We start from the raw sequence: 18814 nt of genomic DNA, 5'->3' as shown, positions 1-18814 counted from the left end.
ATTAATCCAGAGTAAAGCACTAGTAAGTAATAACTAGTAGTTTAAGAAGGAGGGGAAACCAGAACCAGTTAGGTTTTGGTTTGTGTTTTTAATCAGTATAACAGAATACCCAGAAAGGAAGACACAAAGTAGTAAAGCTTCCACACATTTCTAAAACTCCAGTATATTTTTTTCTGTGGACAGTTAGAAGCAGCCCTTCCCTCCAAAGTGCCTGCTGGATCACTAAAAGGCAGTCTGGGGCCAATACCAAACTGCATTGAATTGGAGCTTGGGAAAGAGAAACGACATTGCACACTACCATGTACCTCTGTCACTTCAAATTATTTTTTAAAACCATCAAACTTGTAGGAAAAGGACTCGGTAACCATAGTTCTCTTTTGGGTTATCATTAACAATTTAACCTCACATCCTCTCCTCTCTGAAAGATAAGATATCATTTAAGGCTTTCTACATCAAATTTTAACGTCAAGTTACAACCTGACCATTAACAAGGAATCAAGAGTTTCAATTAGGAGAACCATTAGCACTGGTCTTCACCAGACATTTGCATCTATATATCTCAAAAGCTACAGAGTATTTATTTTTTTGAGATAAGATCTGTTAACTGTTCTCTTTAAATTTCCAGGCTTAAAATAAGAGTTTGGAAGACTTGTTTGATGACTGCACATCAAACTGTCAATTGTTGCTTTTTAGCATGACAGCCTTCAAAAGACAAATATCAGCTGGTGCACAGGGCAGAACCACCTTTATTACAAAAACACCTTCAGCAGAGTTTACACCTGAGAAACTTTCCACAGGATTTAAAAGCATTAATTTTACACCTACAGCCCATGAAACTGGGTAATTCAAAGATATAAACTGACATCCTTGAGATAAGGCAGCAGCACAACTGGAACTGTGCAGGAACTGTGGATCTAAGTCAGCCACAGACACATGCCCAGAAATGTCAGAGCCACCTGTCCAGTGTTGTAACTGCTGAACCACATGGTTTATTGCTCAAAATAGAAGTGATATGCACCAATTCTTTCCTCACCGACTTCCATTTTCTTTCTCAGCAATGTCATGTCATACTGCTGCCTTAGGGTAGAAACAAAAGTCTTGGATCTTCCCTATACCCTCTATCCCCAAATTAAATGGCAAACCAGAACATACTCTGCAAACAAAATTAACTTCTAGCTCTCATAAAAAAGATCTTCTTTCCAACACAGGTACAAGAACATTAAAATAAGTCAATATTAATTTAAATTTAATACAAAAAAAAGCAATTATCATTTACAAATATTAAAATTCACTTAGTCTATCCTGGCTAGTCATACTCTGGAATTTCATTCTGAAAGCGCTCAAAGGCTTGAATGAAAAACTAAGCATCTTTATTTTGTTAGCATCTCTTACAGTGAAAAGCCAAGAGTTCACTGTTTTGTTTTGAAAATATTTTTACAGGACACTAGTCAGGCAGCACACAAACGAGTCAGCAAGGTCTGGCTGTACAGTATTTTACGCAGATAAAGTGCATCACAGAATGCCATCCAGTGCAAGTTCAAACTGTTTTTCCTGAAATCACAGTGTAGCGAGTGAGGCTGGGCTCCCTCTGTGCTATCCAATTAAAGGTTCATCGTCATCACTTTGTAACTGCAGCCGGGCAAAGGGCCGTGGCGGAACGACTCTGTTCTTGGAGATGACTATGATGCAGGTGAAAGTGCTCAGGATCACGAACGCCCCAATAACTATCCCAATAGCTTCGGGAAGGTTGATGCACCACTGGTCAGCCAGCAGGCACTTGGTGTTTCCCAAAGTGCCGTTGTGGGGCTGTGGTGTCAGCCCCAGGATGTGGCACATCATGGGGTAGATGTCCACATTGTTGATGGAGCTGTGTGTGTATCCGCGGCGGAAGGCGGGACCGCGCGCAGCCAGGAATGGGTGCATGCTGGGGAGAGCGTTGTCATAGCCATGGTCACCCACTGCAGGGAGCAAAAGGTAACAGTTAACACTACAGGGTCTGTCTGCACCTTGTATTCCTCTCCCTCTCTCTCTCCTCCACCCCCAAAAGTATGTATTTTAGCCAAAGTTAATGCTGAACATAAATGCGCATGTCAGATCAAGTACCGAAGGAACCCAGAGTTCCTTCCCCAAACCCCAGAAGACTCTTCCAATACCAGTCTTCAGCTACGGTTCTCCCTCTCATTATCTCTTTTCCTTTCAGTCCTTAACATTTCCAGCTTTCCCCCTTCCCATTCCTCATGCCAAAGCTGTAAAAGGAGGTTGCCGCTCCACCATGAGTCAGTAGCTGGAACGGAAATTTTTACTTCTCAGATATTTGGAAAGTCATCTCTCCCTTGCATAGCAGACACTTTAATTACTTCTTAAAAGCCAAGCACCCTTCCCTTGATAGTGTTTGGTTTGAACATATTAAGTACCCTCAAATCCCATTTATCAGCTTAGGTACTTCAGGTGAAGGGACACACAAAAAGAGTCAAAACCAAATAAACAGTCAAAGGATCACTGTGCCTCTGACAGGCAAACAACAAAACCCTTGTGGCTACAAAGTCAGCAGTACTTGGACATTTAGTAGGTTTTTAAGATAAAATATAAAGAGCTAAAAAGCAGCCATAGTCAAATTTCCTAACAACATTCCAAAAAAACCTGTCCAAGATGCCAGAAGTTTCTCACAGCACACTCAGCACAGTATGTGAGTGACTGGATGAGTGTATTTCTTAGTAACAACTGATAGTCCACTCTGAGAACTGTCTCCTTGGGTGCTTCACTGAAGTTTCTGATGCAAAATGTCCAGATTCTGACTGATTAGGTCACACCACTTAAGTGAACTTCCACTAGTCCTTTTTATTGTTTTCTACCATTCTGTTTGTTACCCCAGAGGTATTACTGCACCACATCTTGTTTAACACAATACTATGTTTCTTGATTTTTTTTTCCCTGTTTTGTTACTCGATTGCTTTGAGCAGAGCTCTTTTAAGTCCCCTCTCCAATGAGGTTCCCAGTCTTTCACTCTGAAGTTGGATTCTGGTGTGAATTATTGGTACACGTGGCATTCACTTTTGTCCATGAAGACAATAAGCCTCAAACAGGCTTTCAGGCTAAAACCTCCCCTGCCTAATTCTGGGAAGCCTTGGCTAACAAAATTGATTTGAAAAGGGATTCACTTCAGCTAATACAACACTGTTCCTTAGAAATATACAATTATTAAGTATGTATATTTAGGTACAAGAAATTGAATCTAACCAGAAACAAGAGTCCTCTAACAGAGAACACCTGAGCTACATATTGTCAATTTGAAGATAACTGTAGCAAATCTGTGGGGAAATTTAAATGTAAACACATCTTGCATTAAAATCAGTACTTTTGGACAAATAACGAGAACACCTGAACTTAAATGTGCAAAGGGCAGACAGAAAGAACAGCCAAACTGGATGAAAACTGGGAGTTTCCACCACCCAGCACCCTGTCTCTGACAGCAGTCATACAGGGAGTCTGGGGAATATCCAGCAGGGATATCCCTCACACAGGGATATCAGCCAGCCCCGAGCTGTTGGCTGCTCAGAAACTTCCTGGAAGCTGGTACCTTTGTACTTCATTTCTATTAATGGATTTTTCTTCCAAGAATCTCTCCAATCCCTTTGTGAACACATGTATACACATATATATATATATATCTGTACACACACACACACAGAGCCTTCATCTACGACAGAATTACAGGCTGAATTATCTCATTATTACAAAAATGAAATCTATACAGAATTTCTTCTTTGAGATACACTTTCATCTGACTGTTGGATTTTTTTCAGTAAATTATATATGCCCCTTGCCTGCCAAAAAAAACAACCCTGCATGTGGAACACCTGGAAAAATACATACATATACACACACACACACACATATAGATATATATGTAATTTGACTTTCATCAGGAAGCATCCAGCAGGAATAAAGTACACAGCTTAGCAGTGCACCTGTTTTGGGATTTGTCTTTCAAACATGCTATTTGATGCCCCCAGCAGGAAGAACTCTGGCTTCTTTGACCATTATTGTTGTGTTCCTATTGGTTTTCGTACTTCCTGCCATTCATTTTTGTTTCCTAGTACAGGTACTGCAACATTACTGCAACATGGGTTTTGCATGCCTCAATTTATGCACCCCTATATATATGTATTTTATATACAATAAAAAGTTAAACCACACTAGGGAAAGCTTGAGACAGACTAACCTGCCTAAGATAATAGCGTGAAGTACAGTTTTATGAGTTAAATTGAACATGACAAAGTGTTTCAGCCAAGAGAATATCCCCATCTCTTAAAACACTCCAGGCTCAGGCTGAGAATGTTCTAGAAGACACTGAGCTGTTCCTAAATGTGCACAGTGCCAGAACTCCACTTGCTAAAGGAGAATCATCCTGCAGCTGGCTGGAATAGAAACAAGTCAGTTTACCAACATAAACCACAGAGAGCACCAAAGAGGAAAACACACTTACACTTGGAAAGTGACTCGTTCTGTACAATTGTCCAGCCTTCGTCTGCAACCAGAATTATGGGTTGGATTCTCTTGTTATGACTATAATGAAATCTGTCTGGAATTTCTTCTTTGAGATACGCTTTCATGTGACTGTTGCAATTTTTCAGTAAGTTATACACATCTTCTTTGTCTGCCAAGAAAAGAAACTGCATGTGAAACACCTGGACATTAACTCCTGTTTATTACAATTATCTGTCATTAAACCTAAGATCCATTATTTCAAAACAATAATATTTTAAAAGACACATAGAAAACGATTTTTTCATGTCCCTCACGAAAGCAATATATGTCAGGGTGGATTTTACTATCTGCTTTCATTTTAAATCAGACACATCACAGCTGCGGCTTTGGTCCTACATTTCAACTTACCCTTTGGGCTGGCAGGGCAATATTCAAGCAGAGAAATCAAGAGAAAACAATCACCCCTCCTAGTAGTCAATATCTTATCCAATGCAATAAATATTATTTTTTTTTTTACTGTATGAATCACTTAGTTCATTAGTCTGGTCACAGCTATGGAAACTGAGGCCAGCAGAGTCCTGATTTAAGACATGCCTGTTGGGAACTACTCCGAGATATTGAATTTACAGCATGAAACCTGAAGTTTCACTCTCAGAAACAGAACTGTGAAAATGATCAAAGCTGGGTTTAGATTTTCACTTTGAAATTTACATATTTTTTTTATTCTGACTTAACATGTGGGTTTATTTCATGCTTACCTTGAATTACAACTGCATAGACTAAGTGAGCAACAAGAGAGCAGGTGTGCCTATCTAATTTCTCAACTAGATGTACCAGGATCATCCTTATGATGATAACCCATAGTAATTTGACAAGAAACTCTCATTGGCCCACTGATTACCAGAACAAAGTGATTTCTAAATAAACCAACATCTTTTATCTTATTCATAATGCCCAAGTGCTGCAATACGAACTCCACTGGTTTTGCAAAAGATGTGAATAGTCTACCATAGTGCATACTTTTTAGAGGTAAGATAAACAAGATTTAATTCTCAGTGTGTGACTTAAAAAACAGCCAAACAAAACATACTCTGCCTTGGCAGCACCGCAGCAACCGGAGTCTTGTCTATCAGAGTGTAGTTGTCGCGCCCAATGCACTCGTCCAGGATGATCAGCTTCTTTGCAGAGCAGGAGGCCATTCCATGATCACTTGTTATGATGATATTAATAGTGTCCCACAAACCTGATGCCTTCAGTTTACTCATAAGGAAACCAATCCGTTTATCCACTTCTTCCAACACTGTGCGCATGTTCTGGGTGTCGTCTGGGCCATACTTGTGCCCACTTGCATCCGGTTCTTCCCAGTATAACACAGCAAAAGTGACCACTGGGTTGGAGCTGTTCAGCCACGCAACAACCTTCTCCACTCTCTCCTCAAACTTCACTGAGAAGTTGTACTTCATAAAGAACTGAGGGGTCGTATCATTAATTTCTACATCGGTACCAGGCCACATGGCAGCAGCACTTGCTCCCTTTCCCTGCTGTTGATTTGTTACCCAAATTGGAACTGCCTCATCCCACCAGAAGGGATCTGAATCATTGAACTGGGAAAACTTTTTCTGGGCATCTGCATCATACATGTCATTAGCAACAATGCCATGGCTTTCCTCGTATAAACCCGTTACTATGGTGTAATGGTTTGGGAAAGTTTTGGTGATAAAAGAATTCATGACTTGTTTTACAAGCACACCATCCTCAATGAACTCCTGAAGATGAGGAAGCTTATAGGTTTCCAAGTAATCAGCCCTGAAGCCATCGAAGGACACGAGGAGTAACCTGGAATCACCAGCTGAGCAAGCACAACAGGCAAGTATTCCAGCAAAAAGTAACATTAACATTGAGCTCATTGTTGAGGTTTCAAAGTACCTCCAGCAGGTAATCAGATGCACCTGAAAAATTTAAAAAGGCATGTAACCAAAATACTTGTACTGGAACCAGTTAAACTAGCTATACATTATGTACATCTTCCTTGTAGAGGGTAACTCCAAAATAATCAGTCTAAACAACCACTCAAGTCAACCATGGATTTTCCTACAGACTTCAGAGCTTTCTCACACTGTCATAGTTTTTCATATAGTAAAACAAATGAGCAATAAGATTTTTTTCGTTACAGACTAAATGACATTTAGTTTCATTTAGTTTTGAAGAACTGTTTTCTCTTTTGAGCAGTTATTCCATTGTTCTGTGTGTCTTATTACAACTCTATATCCCAAGACAGACAATCAGTATTTTTCCTCATGTTCAAGCCACATGCTCCTGAACAATTCCAGCCCCACATTTAAGAGTCTTCTGCAGCTCTAAATTCTTATTACACATCCCTGCTCAGACCAGAATTCTGTTTCCTACTGCAATTATAACTTCTCTTTTTCATCCTGCCTTTCCTTTTACAGTTTCCACCATCTCAAGCTGCTGGAAGACTTCTGAGCCTTTCAACATTCCTATTAAGTCAATGCTTATTCTATACACAGAACTGCCAGGATTAACTTCTACTCCTTTCCTTCTAAGCTCCTGTACACCTACCATAACAGTACTTAAACTTGGTTTTTATGTATCATATTTTTCTCTCTTAAAAAAAAAAAAATTAAAAAATCATCAGTAACCTTAGCTATGAGACAAGTATTTCTCACCAAGGAATTCATGACTATTATGAATGCAAGGTATGATTAGTAAGCTTTTTTTCCCCCTAAACTTATTATGTGTGCCTGGAGCACTGTTCAGGAAGGTCCAGAATGATTCTCTCAGTCTTTAAAAAAGAGGAAGCTCCAGGTTTCAAAAAAACTTCTGCAATGCTGGTATTTATTTCTCGAGAAGAGCCCCACTTGCTCCAGAAAGTGTCTTCTTTATCTCATTTGCACAAAGTGGGTGATGAAAGGAGCAGCAGCTGTTTTCCCAGCTTGTAGTAACACTAACTTTTTCCTTCAAACTCCTTAAAACCGCAATTGTATTATTTTAAAGGTGTAAGGAGCTTTAATGTTAGCTATAGCTTTAGCCGTGAGGGGGATTCAAAGCACGGGAAATCATTCCTCCTGCCTCCAACAGTTAAAATTTCTTTAAAAGATACAGAAGTTTGAAGAAATGATCGGCAAAACCAGCATTAAGGCACCTGCTAGTACAGAGGACTTGGAGCACGGAGCCCCTTCAAAGAAAAAAAAGGAGACAAGAAAATAGCAACGAAGCAGCGAATCAGCCGTTTGATGTTGTCAGGTGCTTTAAAAAGCAGAACCAGAGTTTTCCATAGCGCACTAAAACGCAAAAACACAGCGTTCGCTTCGAAATGCACCAAAGCTGCTCAGCACTTGCGTGTTTTTTTATACAAAAACCTCGCGGTTTAACTAAAAATTAACTCTACCCCAGGCAGAACTAGCACCACAACCCAGCTGTGGAACGCCGCCAGCACCAGTGCCACCTGCTCCCGAGCCCCCGCACCTCCCGGCCGCGTTAGGGAGTTGCGCAGCTTGGTCAGGACGGAGCTGTCCCGCCTGCGGAGCGCAGACACCCGGCACCGCCGACCCGGGCGCTCTGGGACGGCTCCCCCCACACCCGCGACTGCGCTCCGACCGGGCTCACCGCACCCACAGCCTCCTGACGCGGGACACCCCCGTACCCGCCCGGTCCCCACCGTGACGTCCCGCTCCGGCTCCGCTTGGGCCGGATACGCGGAGGCGGCGCCGGAGGTGACCGGGGCGGCTGAGGTGGAGCGGGACGGGGGGAGGTAAGAGGGGGGGGTGGGGGGGCCGAGCGCCTGCGCACCCGCCGCGCCCGTGGCCCCAACCGCCACTGGCGGCCCTTGGGGGGGGTGCGGGAGCTCGTCAGTGCGCGCGGCCTCCGCCCGCTGCGATTGGCTGCGGACCCGCTGGTGGGAGATCCGATTGGCTCCGGCGCGGTGGGCGGGGCGCGGGGAGGCAGGGCGGGTGGGGGAGCGGGAAGTGAGGGACGGGCGCCGAGGGGGGTCACGGCGCGGGGGGAGGGGGGCATGGGAGGCAAGGGGGGATTTCCAGTTTCGCGGAATTAATTCGATTGGAAAAGGCGTCTGAGATAATCTAGTCCAACTATTGACTGGTCAGCACCCTGTCAACTACACCAGGCGCTAAGTGCAACGTCCAGTCTTCCCATAAACACCTCCAGTGACAGTGACTCCACCACCTCCCTGGGCAGCCCGTTCCAATGCTTGACGACCGTTTTTGTGAAGAAAATTTTTCCTAATATCCAATCTAAACCTCTCCTGGAAAAACCTGAGGCTCTTTCCTCTTGTCCTGTTACTTGTTACTTGGGAAAAGAGACTGACTCGCACCTGGCTACATCCTCCCTTCAGAGGATGTGATGGGTTGCAGGGGAGCTCGAGGTTTTACGAGGAGCATGCTGTACGGGCTGGGGTGAGGGTCACTGGGGGTACAGGGTGTTTCCTGGCTGCCCCATGGCTGAAGGACACTATGGGGTGAGGCAAGGAGGTGATGGGACGTGTCCCTGGGAGTTTCCGTGTTTTCCCAGCACGCCTATAACCTGCCTCCCGCCTCCTTTCCACGTGTCGCAGCAGCCCCAGGCTGTCACCTTTGTGAGGCAGTGGTGATTGTCAGCGTGTCCTCTCCATGACTGTCTCCCTTTTGGTCACACAGCTCTGAAAGTTGCCTGTTCATATTCTTACACACATATGACCTTTTTGTGGCCTCTTGTGAAAAAACTGGTTTACCCTAAAACTCAGAATTCAGGCAGGAAATGGTGATTGTGTTGTTGAATGTACTCTGAGTGCCACCACAGCTTCTGGAAAAGCAGTGTGTGGTTACAATGGGTTGAGGTCTCTTTTGGTTCCTGATGTAAGTTTGCTTCATAAACTAAGGCAAATAATTTACATTCCCATGGTTTTCCTTTTTATTATGAGGACAGATTAGTAATTCTGCAAAACCTGTTAAGTTACTGGTGCTGAGTAACAATGAGATCAGCTCTATGTAAAACATCCTTCAATAGCACAGAGCACAAATAATCAGTCTATTTTAAATTTCATCCTAAAAACTGAGAGAACAACATGCCTATAGCTTCATGATTGACTGAAGTAGATCTGAATTTCATTCTATTTATCCTGCTAACATGTTTATTCTGAATACCACATAGACTTCAGCTTGTTTCTCTCTAATGGCTTTCACATACGTATGAGTTAGGCAGGTTGTGCTACCTGCCTGTTCCAGCTGTGAAGTGACTCTAAAGATGTGGTACAATAGGCTGAATAAAGTGACACACCTCTGATTCACCTTGATTTATGGAATGTAGGAGGTGTGGCAAAGCACAGGAGTGTGAAAGAAGGAAAAAAACAACTCCAGGTGAGCAAGATAAGACTTCTTGCAGCTATTCACGTGTTATGTGTCAGGTTCAAGTCAAGGTCTTTGGGGGTTTTTTCCCTTTTTGTTACACTAATTCAGCTTTCTGCATATGCATGTGACAGTTAATCATGTGGAGGAGAGATGTGTTCTTTATGAATTACTTTGTTGTATTGCCTTAAAAATATTTATTACACAGAGTGAAGTAGAGCTCAAGGGAATTCATAACAGGTGCAATCTTTTAGCCAATTTCATCAAGTTACGATTGAGTTCTTGTTACAAACTTCATGCACAGATTCAGACAAATTTTAAGCATCAAGGCTCTTTTGCCAACCTAGCTTGGCAACATACTCAGCTATTCAGTCCAGAAAGCGTGAGTAATCTCTTGTTTACACCTGCTCAGATGCTTTGAAACCTATTTGCAGAATTCACATATTCATGAGCCCAGCCTAATGTGATGTGTTCAATTTGACACATCATGCAGGCAGCACAACATACCAACTCTGGACTCTGAACTGGGCTAGCCAGTATGTATCTAATCATGTATTTAATACAACTCTTGGTTCCATTTACAGTGTTTGCCTGCAAGAAATAGGTGAGTTATGTGTATACTTATATTAAAAGAAGTAAAACTGGTAACTACCAAGATGTTTGTCTTTCATCACCTTGATCTCTTTCTATCTTGTATAGAATTGCCTCCAGGTCTAAGTACTAGACCATCCTAAATGCTGCCAGAAGCTGTACAGATTTTTTGCTGGAGTATAATTGAGCACATGCAGCTCGAAAACCATTGCATGCATTTGTTTGTGTCAGTGGAATTTAGTAAATGCCAGGAAGTAAAGCGTAGGCAAACTCAAAATATTCTCTGTGTTTGGTAGGTTTAATAAAGCATTTCATTTCTAGATGGGAAACTACACCCTCCTGTTGGCAGTGTTGTGAAGGGGAAGCAACTCCAAAGTTATTTGAATGAATTAAAATTGGGTTTAAATTTGGATTAATTTAATTGGGATTGTCAGCCTGGAAAAGAAAAGGCTTCGTGGTGACCTAGTTGCAGCCTTCAAGTACCTGAAGGGAGCCTACAAGAAAGGTGGAAAGACACTATTTACAAAAGCATGTAGCAACAGGACAAGGGAGAATGGCTTGAAACTGATAATAGATTTAGATTAGGAATTATGAAAAAATTCTTTACTGTGAGGGTGGTGAGGCACTGGCACGGGTTGCCCAGAGAAGCTGTGGCTGCCCCATCCCTGGAAGTGTTCAAGGCCAGGTGGGATGGGGCTCTGAGCAACCTGGTCTAGTGGAAGGTATCCCTGCCCATGGCAGGGGGATTGGAACAGGATGATCTTTAAGGTCCCTTTCAACCCAAACCATTCTGTAATTCTATGATTCTATGAAAACTGGATGTTGCATGTAAATAGTTCAGATACTTGTCTTAAGTGGTTTCTTAAGAAAAAGCAGGGCATTTTCACCACTTAACATTGAACAAGAAATATTTCCTGTATTTCCAATTTTGTTCTCAATTTTATCCATGTGACAGAAATCTCTGTGACCATTTTTGCTCAGTGGTTTTGTAATCTGTCATTTAGCATGTTTTGATGCATCTTTATATAATTGAGATAAAAAAAATAGAGGTTTATGAGACCATAAAAGGGCTGGGTGACTTATAGCTGTTAAACTTTATTAGACAGTAAGCTTTTAGTGCCTGTTTAATCCAAAGCATTGCTTGTGTATGGAGGCTATAAACCAAAGAGGGCTCTTAACCTTGCCGTTTCTCAAACTGTGTGGAAGGAGATCCCTAGGGCTGCATGACAGGCTGATACACGGGACTCTGGTGCCTCTGCCTTCTTTATTTTGGTTACCAGAGCCTCCACTGCTAACAGGCTTGAAGCTGGGTTGCTGGGCTTTTCAAGGGTTGGTTTCAGAGATAAACAAGGGTGTTGAAATGATGCCAGATTTTAAAGGTGAACAAAAATGTTTTGCTTGGAGCAGTTGGACAAATAAAAAGTATTGCGTAGGCTCTCAGGTATTCGAATGGAGTTTCCAACCATGGGGTTGGAGACCAAACCAAGTAAAGTTTTATAAAAGGAACTGGAAGACCACAAATAAAGGGCTGTGAAACATCCAAGTTGGGAATAATTGTTTAGGCCCTGCAGCAGGTACAGCAGGTTTTCAAATGTCTGTTGGCAATGACTGCTGGTATTTTTAACAACCAAAAGCTGTCGATAATATGAGATTTGGGTGTCCTGTGCAAAGTAGTTTTCTACTGTTTGTCTAGTGGAGAAGTGTCTGTCTTACAGAGTCAAATTCACAGATGTGTTTGCTTTAAATGTGTCTTTTATGCAGTCAGCAGCAAAGGAAAATCTGGGTGAAGGTGAATCACCATTACTACAGTGGGGTCCTGTATTTGTGAACCAGCCCCTCAAGCAGAATCCAGGTCACTGTTAGCTGAGCCATAAATGGATTTCTGGAGTCCTGCTTTAAGGATATGCTGACTCCTGTGTGAAACAGTGTCATGACCAACATCTACCAAACCACTTTCTTCTGAAATGGTTCTTCTATGTGTTTTGTTTTCCTTGCTACATCACAAATAGAAAAGGTATTATTCTCATGCTGTTTAGAGCAACATTGTCAGTGAATAAAGCATTACTGTTGATGAACTGCGGAGAGATGAGGTGGTGCTAACAAAACAAGTAAAAGCTGAGGCTGGAAATTATGCAAGGAAGTTCGTTTGCAGTTGATTTCATCCAGGTATTGAGTGCAGCCCAGAGTGAAAACAAAGTGGTGTGATTTTATTGCTAGCCCCTTGTAGTAAATCTGTAAACTGTGACCAGTCTGTCTCCCAGAGCCGACAGTGTAGTTTCGATAATGTAGTCCTTGAACTACATGTGGCAAAGCTTTGGCAACTTTTGAGCTTTACAAAGAAAAAAAGTTGGGTTTTTTTTGTAAAACCAGCATCCTGAATGGCCAGGAACATTCATGATTTTTGCATTGAGTGCCATTATGTGAAATCGAAGGCCCAATCCTATGGGATGCCAAGATCCCTCAGTTTCTGAGGGATGGTAAAATTTGTTGACCATCGTTCAGTTTCAGGCTCGGCTGTTTCCAAGAACTCTGAGTGTTTTAACTATTCGATTTTTTTTTGCATCTCTTCTGGCTGGAAAAAGACGCTTTAGAGCAAGCAAATGAAGGACTCCAATTTGTTTAGGTTATGAAGAAAGATTTACAGGCTCTTTGCTTAAAGTGTGCAAGTATTTTCATGGAGGACGAATAAAACTGAGGGACTCTTTTAACTAAAGCACTAAAATCATAGCAACTGGAAATGATCTGAGAAATTCCAATAGAAACATGTTGCTATTTCTAAACAGGGCTGTGAACTACTGAAGCTACTTGTGTCACTGATGGATGAGCTGAAGTTTCTAGTGTTGTGGAATGTCTAGAAGACATTCAAGTTATTTGCTTTAATAAAGGTCTACCCACGTAAAAGGCTTAAGAATCTGTATTAAATAGTGTCATGTGGCTTTTTACCTCAAATTATTAATCTCTGAGCTTTAGGGGTCTGACATTCATGTTACTTTTCCTTCTTTCCACCCTGCTCTTCCACTCTGGAGGCGAGGGCTAACTGACTTTAGCAATGCAGGAATTTCTTCTGCTTGTCTTTTTAAAATAAGTCCAAGGCGGGGATGCTGATTTCTGTCAGGGTGACAGGGTGAACAGATAAAGTTTCAGTGGTCTGATTTTAACATGCTGTTCTCAATGTGCCAGGGCCCTTATTGTATCTGCTGTCTTTCAAACAAAATCAAGTTGTCTAAGTGAACAACTTAAATACCAGTAAATGTCTGTGTGTGTTTGAGCTGCTGAACTGATCTCTGTGTTTCTCTGCAGAGTGAACCTGGCAGTTGTCTACATTCCTAGTGTGAGTTTTGATGTCCATTTGTGGGCTTCTAAATGTAGGTGAGTCCCAACTTTGCTGTCTAAACAGACGTATCTGTTTCAGGGACCACTGTTCACTGGGTTTTGCAGTAATAATATTCTCCAGAGTATACTTAATTTCCTTTGGATGTAATTATTTCCATCTCTTTTTATTACATACTTTGAGGTACCCATTGCTGTCCATTGGACTGTAGAAAGAATCAGTGATTTGCTTACTCAAGGTACTGGACACTAACAGAACTGTAACTTGTGTCTTACGTATGCTAACTGGAGTTGTAGTCATGTCAGCTCTGGTATGTCTTGCTTTAAAAAGATAAAGGTTAGATTAAAAATGGAAATTCAGCCATAAAGTAAAAAATAAACCTTGAAAACGAGGAGTTCTGTTGTTCATGTTCTTTGTCCCTGTATGAATTTTGCTGCTTACTGTTTTTGTGGTTCCTCATGTTTCTGCAAAGCCAGTAACCAGTGTTACCAATGGCTCATGTGGGACTGGATGGTACAGACACTGGTCCATGACACAACCTGGATTGCAGAACTAACACCATGAAGTGTTGCTATTACTAACTGCCACATTAAGTCAATGCCTTCTCGATTTGGGAGCAGAGGAATTTAGGGAATGGATGAAATTGGTGATCTCTGCTTTGTTTAGTTATTCCGAGATCTTTTTCTGCTCCTCTGCCTCATACCACTTCTTCTCTCTCACTTCTGTGCAGGACAGAAGTCCCATTTTACTGGGCACACGTGCACACAGCACCTCTGTTCAGTTCCTTTGCTGGAGCAGAGCATTTTTGGCTGGGGAATAGGGAGGGAGCAGCACTGGACACAGGGGAGCAGGTCAGGACACCACTGTCCCAGGTCATGGTGTGGATCTTGTTTGTTATCCCATAACTTTTGAATTGTAATGCAAAAACTGTTCTGTCTTCCCTGAAAATGAAAAGTAAGGGCTGTAAACCAGCAGAGGGTTCATGTAATGTGATGTGAAATGCACCTGATTTTTATCTGGGTAAATTCTTAAGTGTGGTCAGGTTTCCCCTGGGGCCTTATCACTCTGTCACAAGAGTGACATCGGGATCTTGGAGCTGGCTGATATTTCTTTTTTTTGCTCTTGGAGTGGGGCAGAGGAAAGAAGGACTTGGGTAATTCACGATAAAGAAATCCACATCAACTGTATTTATTTATTTTTAAATAATACTCATGTTACACTCTTATTCCTTGGTTTACTTGTGATATTTTAAACCCTCCAGCAGGTGCTGCTGCATCCTGCAAATGTCATCTTCGTGAAGGGGGAAAAAACCCAGTAGTTTAATTTAATACAACTTTGTTTAGTGCCATGAATATTTCTGTGTTCTCTTTTCTTCCTCAAGCTATTTACCAGCAGAGTTGCTAAGGAGTGAGTTTTTATGATCCCAGCGTATTTAATCCTGCAAGTAAAAAGAGGCTGAAGATCAGTGGGAGTTGCTGATCAAGGTCATGCTCAGAGCAAGTTGAACAGCCACAGGTAGAAATATGTTTGTCTTTCTACAAAAAATGAAGAAATCCAAGTGTTTTCTTAAAAATGTAAAAAATATTCATTGAAAAAGTGAAGTTATTTAGTTGGCTTATTGGTTTTCCCAAGTTTCTTGAACTTTAGTGATTTAGGCTCTTGATTTTAAATCTCTAGCCTGGTCTTGAATGCAAGAATTTTACAATACAGATTACACACCACATTTCAGAATCTCTGATTTAGGATTTCCATGTGAAGAATTGTGTCAGAGTTACATACACAACATGTAAAAAGTAGATGTGCTTTGTCCTGTTTGCTGATGGACCCCTTGTGCCAGGCAGGAATTTGTGGGTAGGAATAATTGAAATTAGACCTTCAAGATATCCTTGAAGTTCTTGAGTTACATCAGGCCAGAAATGCATCCATGATTAAGAGATCTCACTGTTCTCTGATACTTACCTGCATCTTGTGCTGTACAATCATTGTGATTAAATTTGGTTGTTACTATGATCCTGGCACTTTTCAGGTTATCTAGGAGCCTCAGAAGGTGGATCCAAGTTTAATAAGGCGAAATATTGGTTTGCTTTTAATGGTTAATTTTAGTAGTAATCTAAACTGTTCCGTATAAGAGTAAACTTGTTAACAACCATAAATCCCAGGCAGGCAGCACCTGCTACTCTACTGCGTGAAACAGCACGTCTTCCCTTGGTTGCTCTGTTTGGGGTGGATGGAATTACCATCTTTCTCACCTCTCCTCTGTGTTTCTTTAAGAAATCCAACCTGGCTGTGGCCATTATCTCTCAGAAAGTTACACGGATGGGTCAGGAGGAAAATACCTTTGTTTTTCCTTTTGGCTTAAACCCAAAAGGTTAAATATAATTAGATTATAAGAATTCTTGTCATAATCTACATAATCCAGATGTAGTAAACATTGAGATAAAAAGCCTTTAGTCAGTAAGGTCTGAAGTTCTCATGACTTTAATAAATGGATAACTTAATAATAATTTGATAAATTCAGGTTTGGATCTTTGGGGAGTTTCAGCTCCATTGAATTCAGTTTCTCTGGAATGTGTATCTCTCCTAGGAGGGCAGTTCATTTTATGCTGATGCTGGCAGTATTCATCCACTTCAGATTCTGTGCAGTGTAGTGTGTCTCTCTAGAGAAAAGGAACTGCATAGACAAGGAGGCAAATTAGATTGCAAAAGCTTGTTATGACATGGAGATACATAATGTAAATGCGATTATAATTAATCAACACATTAAGTGTATTAATAATAGCTAATACTTATTCAGTGCTTTCTTTTCCTACATTGCAGGGCATCTCACAAGACTTTTTAGAGTTTTGGCCGTGGTTTATAGATGAGAGGAGGAAATTGCTAAATGTGAAGTGTGTGGTCCCCAAAGTGAGTCAGTGCAAAGCTGGAAAGAGTTAAAATTTACCACTTTATTTTTTTTTTTATTTGTAGTTTTTTATAAACAATCATCATTTGTTGATGATGTTGTAAGTAACCACTGAAATGTTGCAAATGATTGTGAAGAACAACTGATTACAGCTCCTGAGATACCATTCCCAGCAGTCAGATCAACAAAGGGGTTAAAAGTGAGACAGCCCTATCTTTTACTTGATTCAAAGCTCTCAGTAAATGATTGTTGGACCTCTGCCACGTATAGCAGAGCATTTAGAAAGCACGCCACAGACTCTGCTTCCTCCTGAGGAGAGCTTGTCTGTCAACATCTCACTTTAATTGTAGTCTTTTAAGGTACCAGCAGGCAGGCAAACTTCACCAGCCAGCAGTCATGGAAGATCCAGTCTTTACCAACATCAGTGAAAATGTTAATGACATCAGTGTCTGTGAGGTCTCAGACTCTGAGGAAGACAAAGGGGGTCATCTTTATTATCATGTCCGTAAAGATTCAGCCTCTCCTTCTTCCACCGCTAATATCCCAGAGAACATGAATGGTAGTCAAGAGAACCCAGAAGATAGCTGTAGTAATTCTGTGGCCTCTCAGCATGGAGATTATGGAGAAGATGATTCTTCATTTCACCGTGGTGCTGGACAAGATGGTTCTTCATCTCACTGTGGTGCTGGAGAAGACCACCCATACCAGCAGATGGATCTGATGAGCCCAGCTCTGGAAGAGAAACATGTAGAGGTCACGATGCTCGAGAGCAACCTTCATTTTCCTCCGGATTTCCAGTCGCGTCTGAGACAGAGCACTTCTTCCGACTCTTCCACTTCCCTCAAGTTTCCCCTTAACAATAACTCTGGAGAAACTAACAACTTTCAGGAAGATTTTGAGATTTACATTTTTGTAAAGGTAAGAAATTGGGTGCTCCTAAGCAGACTCTAGTTTGAACACCCAAATCAATGTGTGTGTCCTCCAAATCAGGGAAATACCCTACCCACTGCTTTGTTCCAATTCTGCTGCCTGTGTGCTGCAGGGATCCAGTCCCTTCACTTACCTCTTGCATCTTAAGGCACAGAAAGAGGTGATTTGTGTTGTGTGGAGGTGCCTGAGATTTCTTCATTTTGAGTGGAATTATGGTGAAAGTATTCTGATTGTTGCTGCAATTCATTTATTCTGTGAAATCTCCCTGCTGTTACAGCTAGAGTGTTACTACTCGAACTAGTTTAGTTGATCCACTTGAGCTGTCCCTGCATTTCACTTTCTATCTAGTAGCTGAGGGCTCAAGAGTGATAGTTATTAATGCTATGAAGAAAACTGAATATATAGTTTAAGTGGAGATCATGCCCGAAAGAAATCTTTCTTTTATTTCTTTCAATATTTAAATTAATGTATTTCTGTGATTTGTTGAATTAATCTATTTCTGTGACAATTTCAACATGTACTTTTCAATAATTTCCAGTTAGGTATAAATTACTGAAGGGGCTTTCACATTTTCTCTAACCTTATAAAGTAATATGTACATTTCAAAACTGTAAACACCTGTGTTCTTGAATAAACACTATGTTTCCCATCATAAAAGCACTTGTACTTAACTATTCCCCAAAAAGTTCCTTCTTTTTAACTACATAAGAAATAAATGTTTAAGGTCTTGTTTCCTTTGAATAGGATCACACACCATGAGCATAATACTCTGTTATTTCAAGAGAAGTCTCATGAAGCTTCTCACTTTTTGACATAAATAATATTATCAGTATCTGTTCCTCAGTTCCATGGGGCCTGTAGAAGCAGGAGAACAGATTTTGTTACCACACATAGTAAGAATGTCTTTACAATGTCATTATTTGGTTAGTTTAGTTCACTGAAGCAAGAACACACGATAAACTTTTCGTCCTGATTTCTGTGGAAGTGGGCTGTGAGAGCCATGTGTGAGGGCCCTTGGCCTTTTTGTTACCTTCACAGTCCTTACACTGCGTGACTCTCTGAAGCAGCACCTCTCCTATTTATTTCTGTGACTGGATCATGGTCATTGCTAAAAGTATGCTAATTATATGGTCAAAGTAAGACCTGTGGTGTTAGTTCTAGCTCATATCTCTGCATGCAGTCCTGCATGTGTCTGTTAAAAGTTGCAGCAAT

The 18814-nt window shown here is 41.3% G+C and overlaps 2 protein-coding genes across 3 annotated transcripts in view; one reads left to right on the top strand and one right to left on the bottom strand.

Moving 5' to 3' along the window:
- Window positions 1-728: 728 nt before the first annotated feature.
- On the bottom strand, window positions 729-8294 carry ENPP4 (ectonucleotide pyrophosphatase/phosphodiesterase 4). Of its 2 annotated transcripts, none has more exons than XM_027663468.1 (4): window positions 8153-8294; window positions 5579-6437; window positions 4487-4657; window positions 729-1958 (listed from the first exon to the last, which is right to left on the bottom strand). In XM_027663468.1, the coding sequence occupies exons 2-4, from the start codon at window positions 6393-6395 to the stop codon at window positions 1594-1596; spliced, it is 1353 nt and encodes a 450-aa protein (XP_027519269.1). In that variant the 5' UTR covers window positions 6396-6437; window positions 8153-8294; the 3' UTR covers window positions 729-1593. The 2 variants fall into 2 exon arrangements, with proteins under 2 accessions (XP_027519269.1, XP_027519268.1); XM_027663467.1 differs by having other exon boundaries at window positions 8168-8271.
- A 581-nt stretch (window positions 8295-8875) lies between these two features.
- The window catches only part of CLIC5 (chloride intracellular channel 5), an 83920-nt gene continuing 73981 nt past the window's right edge, over window positions 8876-18814 (top strand). Inside the window, exons 1-6 of the mRNA XM_027663402.1 lie at window positions 8876-9860; window positions 12201-12453; window positions 13223-13334; window positions 13740-13808; window positions 14501-15285; window positions 16588-17590. Coding sequence (XP_027519203.1) covers window positions 17069-17590 — 522 coding nt within the window. The 5' untranslated portion in view covers window positions 8876-9860; window positions 12201-12453; window positions 13223-13334; ... (1 more) ...; window positions 14501-15285; window positions 16588-17068. The remainder of the gene's footprint in view (window positions 9861-12200; window positions 12454-13222; window positions 13335-13739; window positions 13809-14500; window positions 15286-16587; window positions 17591-18814) is intronic.

This window comes from Corapipo altera, unplaced genomic scaffold (genome assembly GCF_003945725.1).
Source record: "Corapipo altera isolate COAL_440 unplaced genomic scaffold, ASM394572v1 116, whole genome shotgun sequence".
Classification (NCBI taxonomy): domain Eukaryota; kingdom Metazoa; phylum Chordata; class Aves; order Passeriformes; family Pipridae; genus Corapipo; species Corapipo altera.
This window is presented reverse-complemented; position numbering and strand designations above follow the sequence as displayed.

Coding starts and splice junctions, on each gene's coding strand:
- ENPP4 (XM_027663468.1), bottom strand. CDS start 6,395: ATGAGCTCAATGTTAATGTTACTTTTTGCTGGAATACTTGCCTGTTGT. Junction 4,658..5,578: donor TGCGGTGCTGCCAAGGCAGA/GTATGTTTTGTT, acceptor TTTTCTTGGCAG/ACAAAGAAGATGTGTATAAC. Junction 1,959..4,486: donor GAACGAGTCACTTTCCAAGT/GTAAGTGTGTTT, acceptor TGCTCCCTGCAG/TGGGTGACCATGGCTATGAC.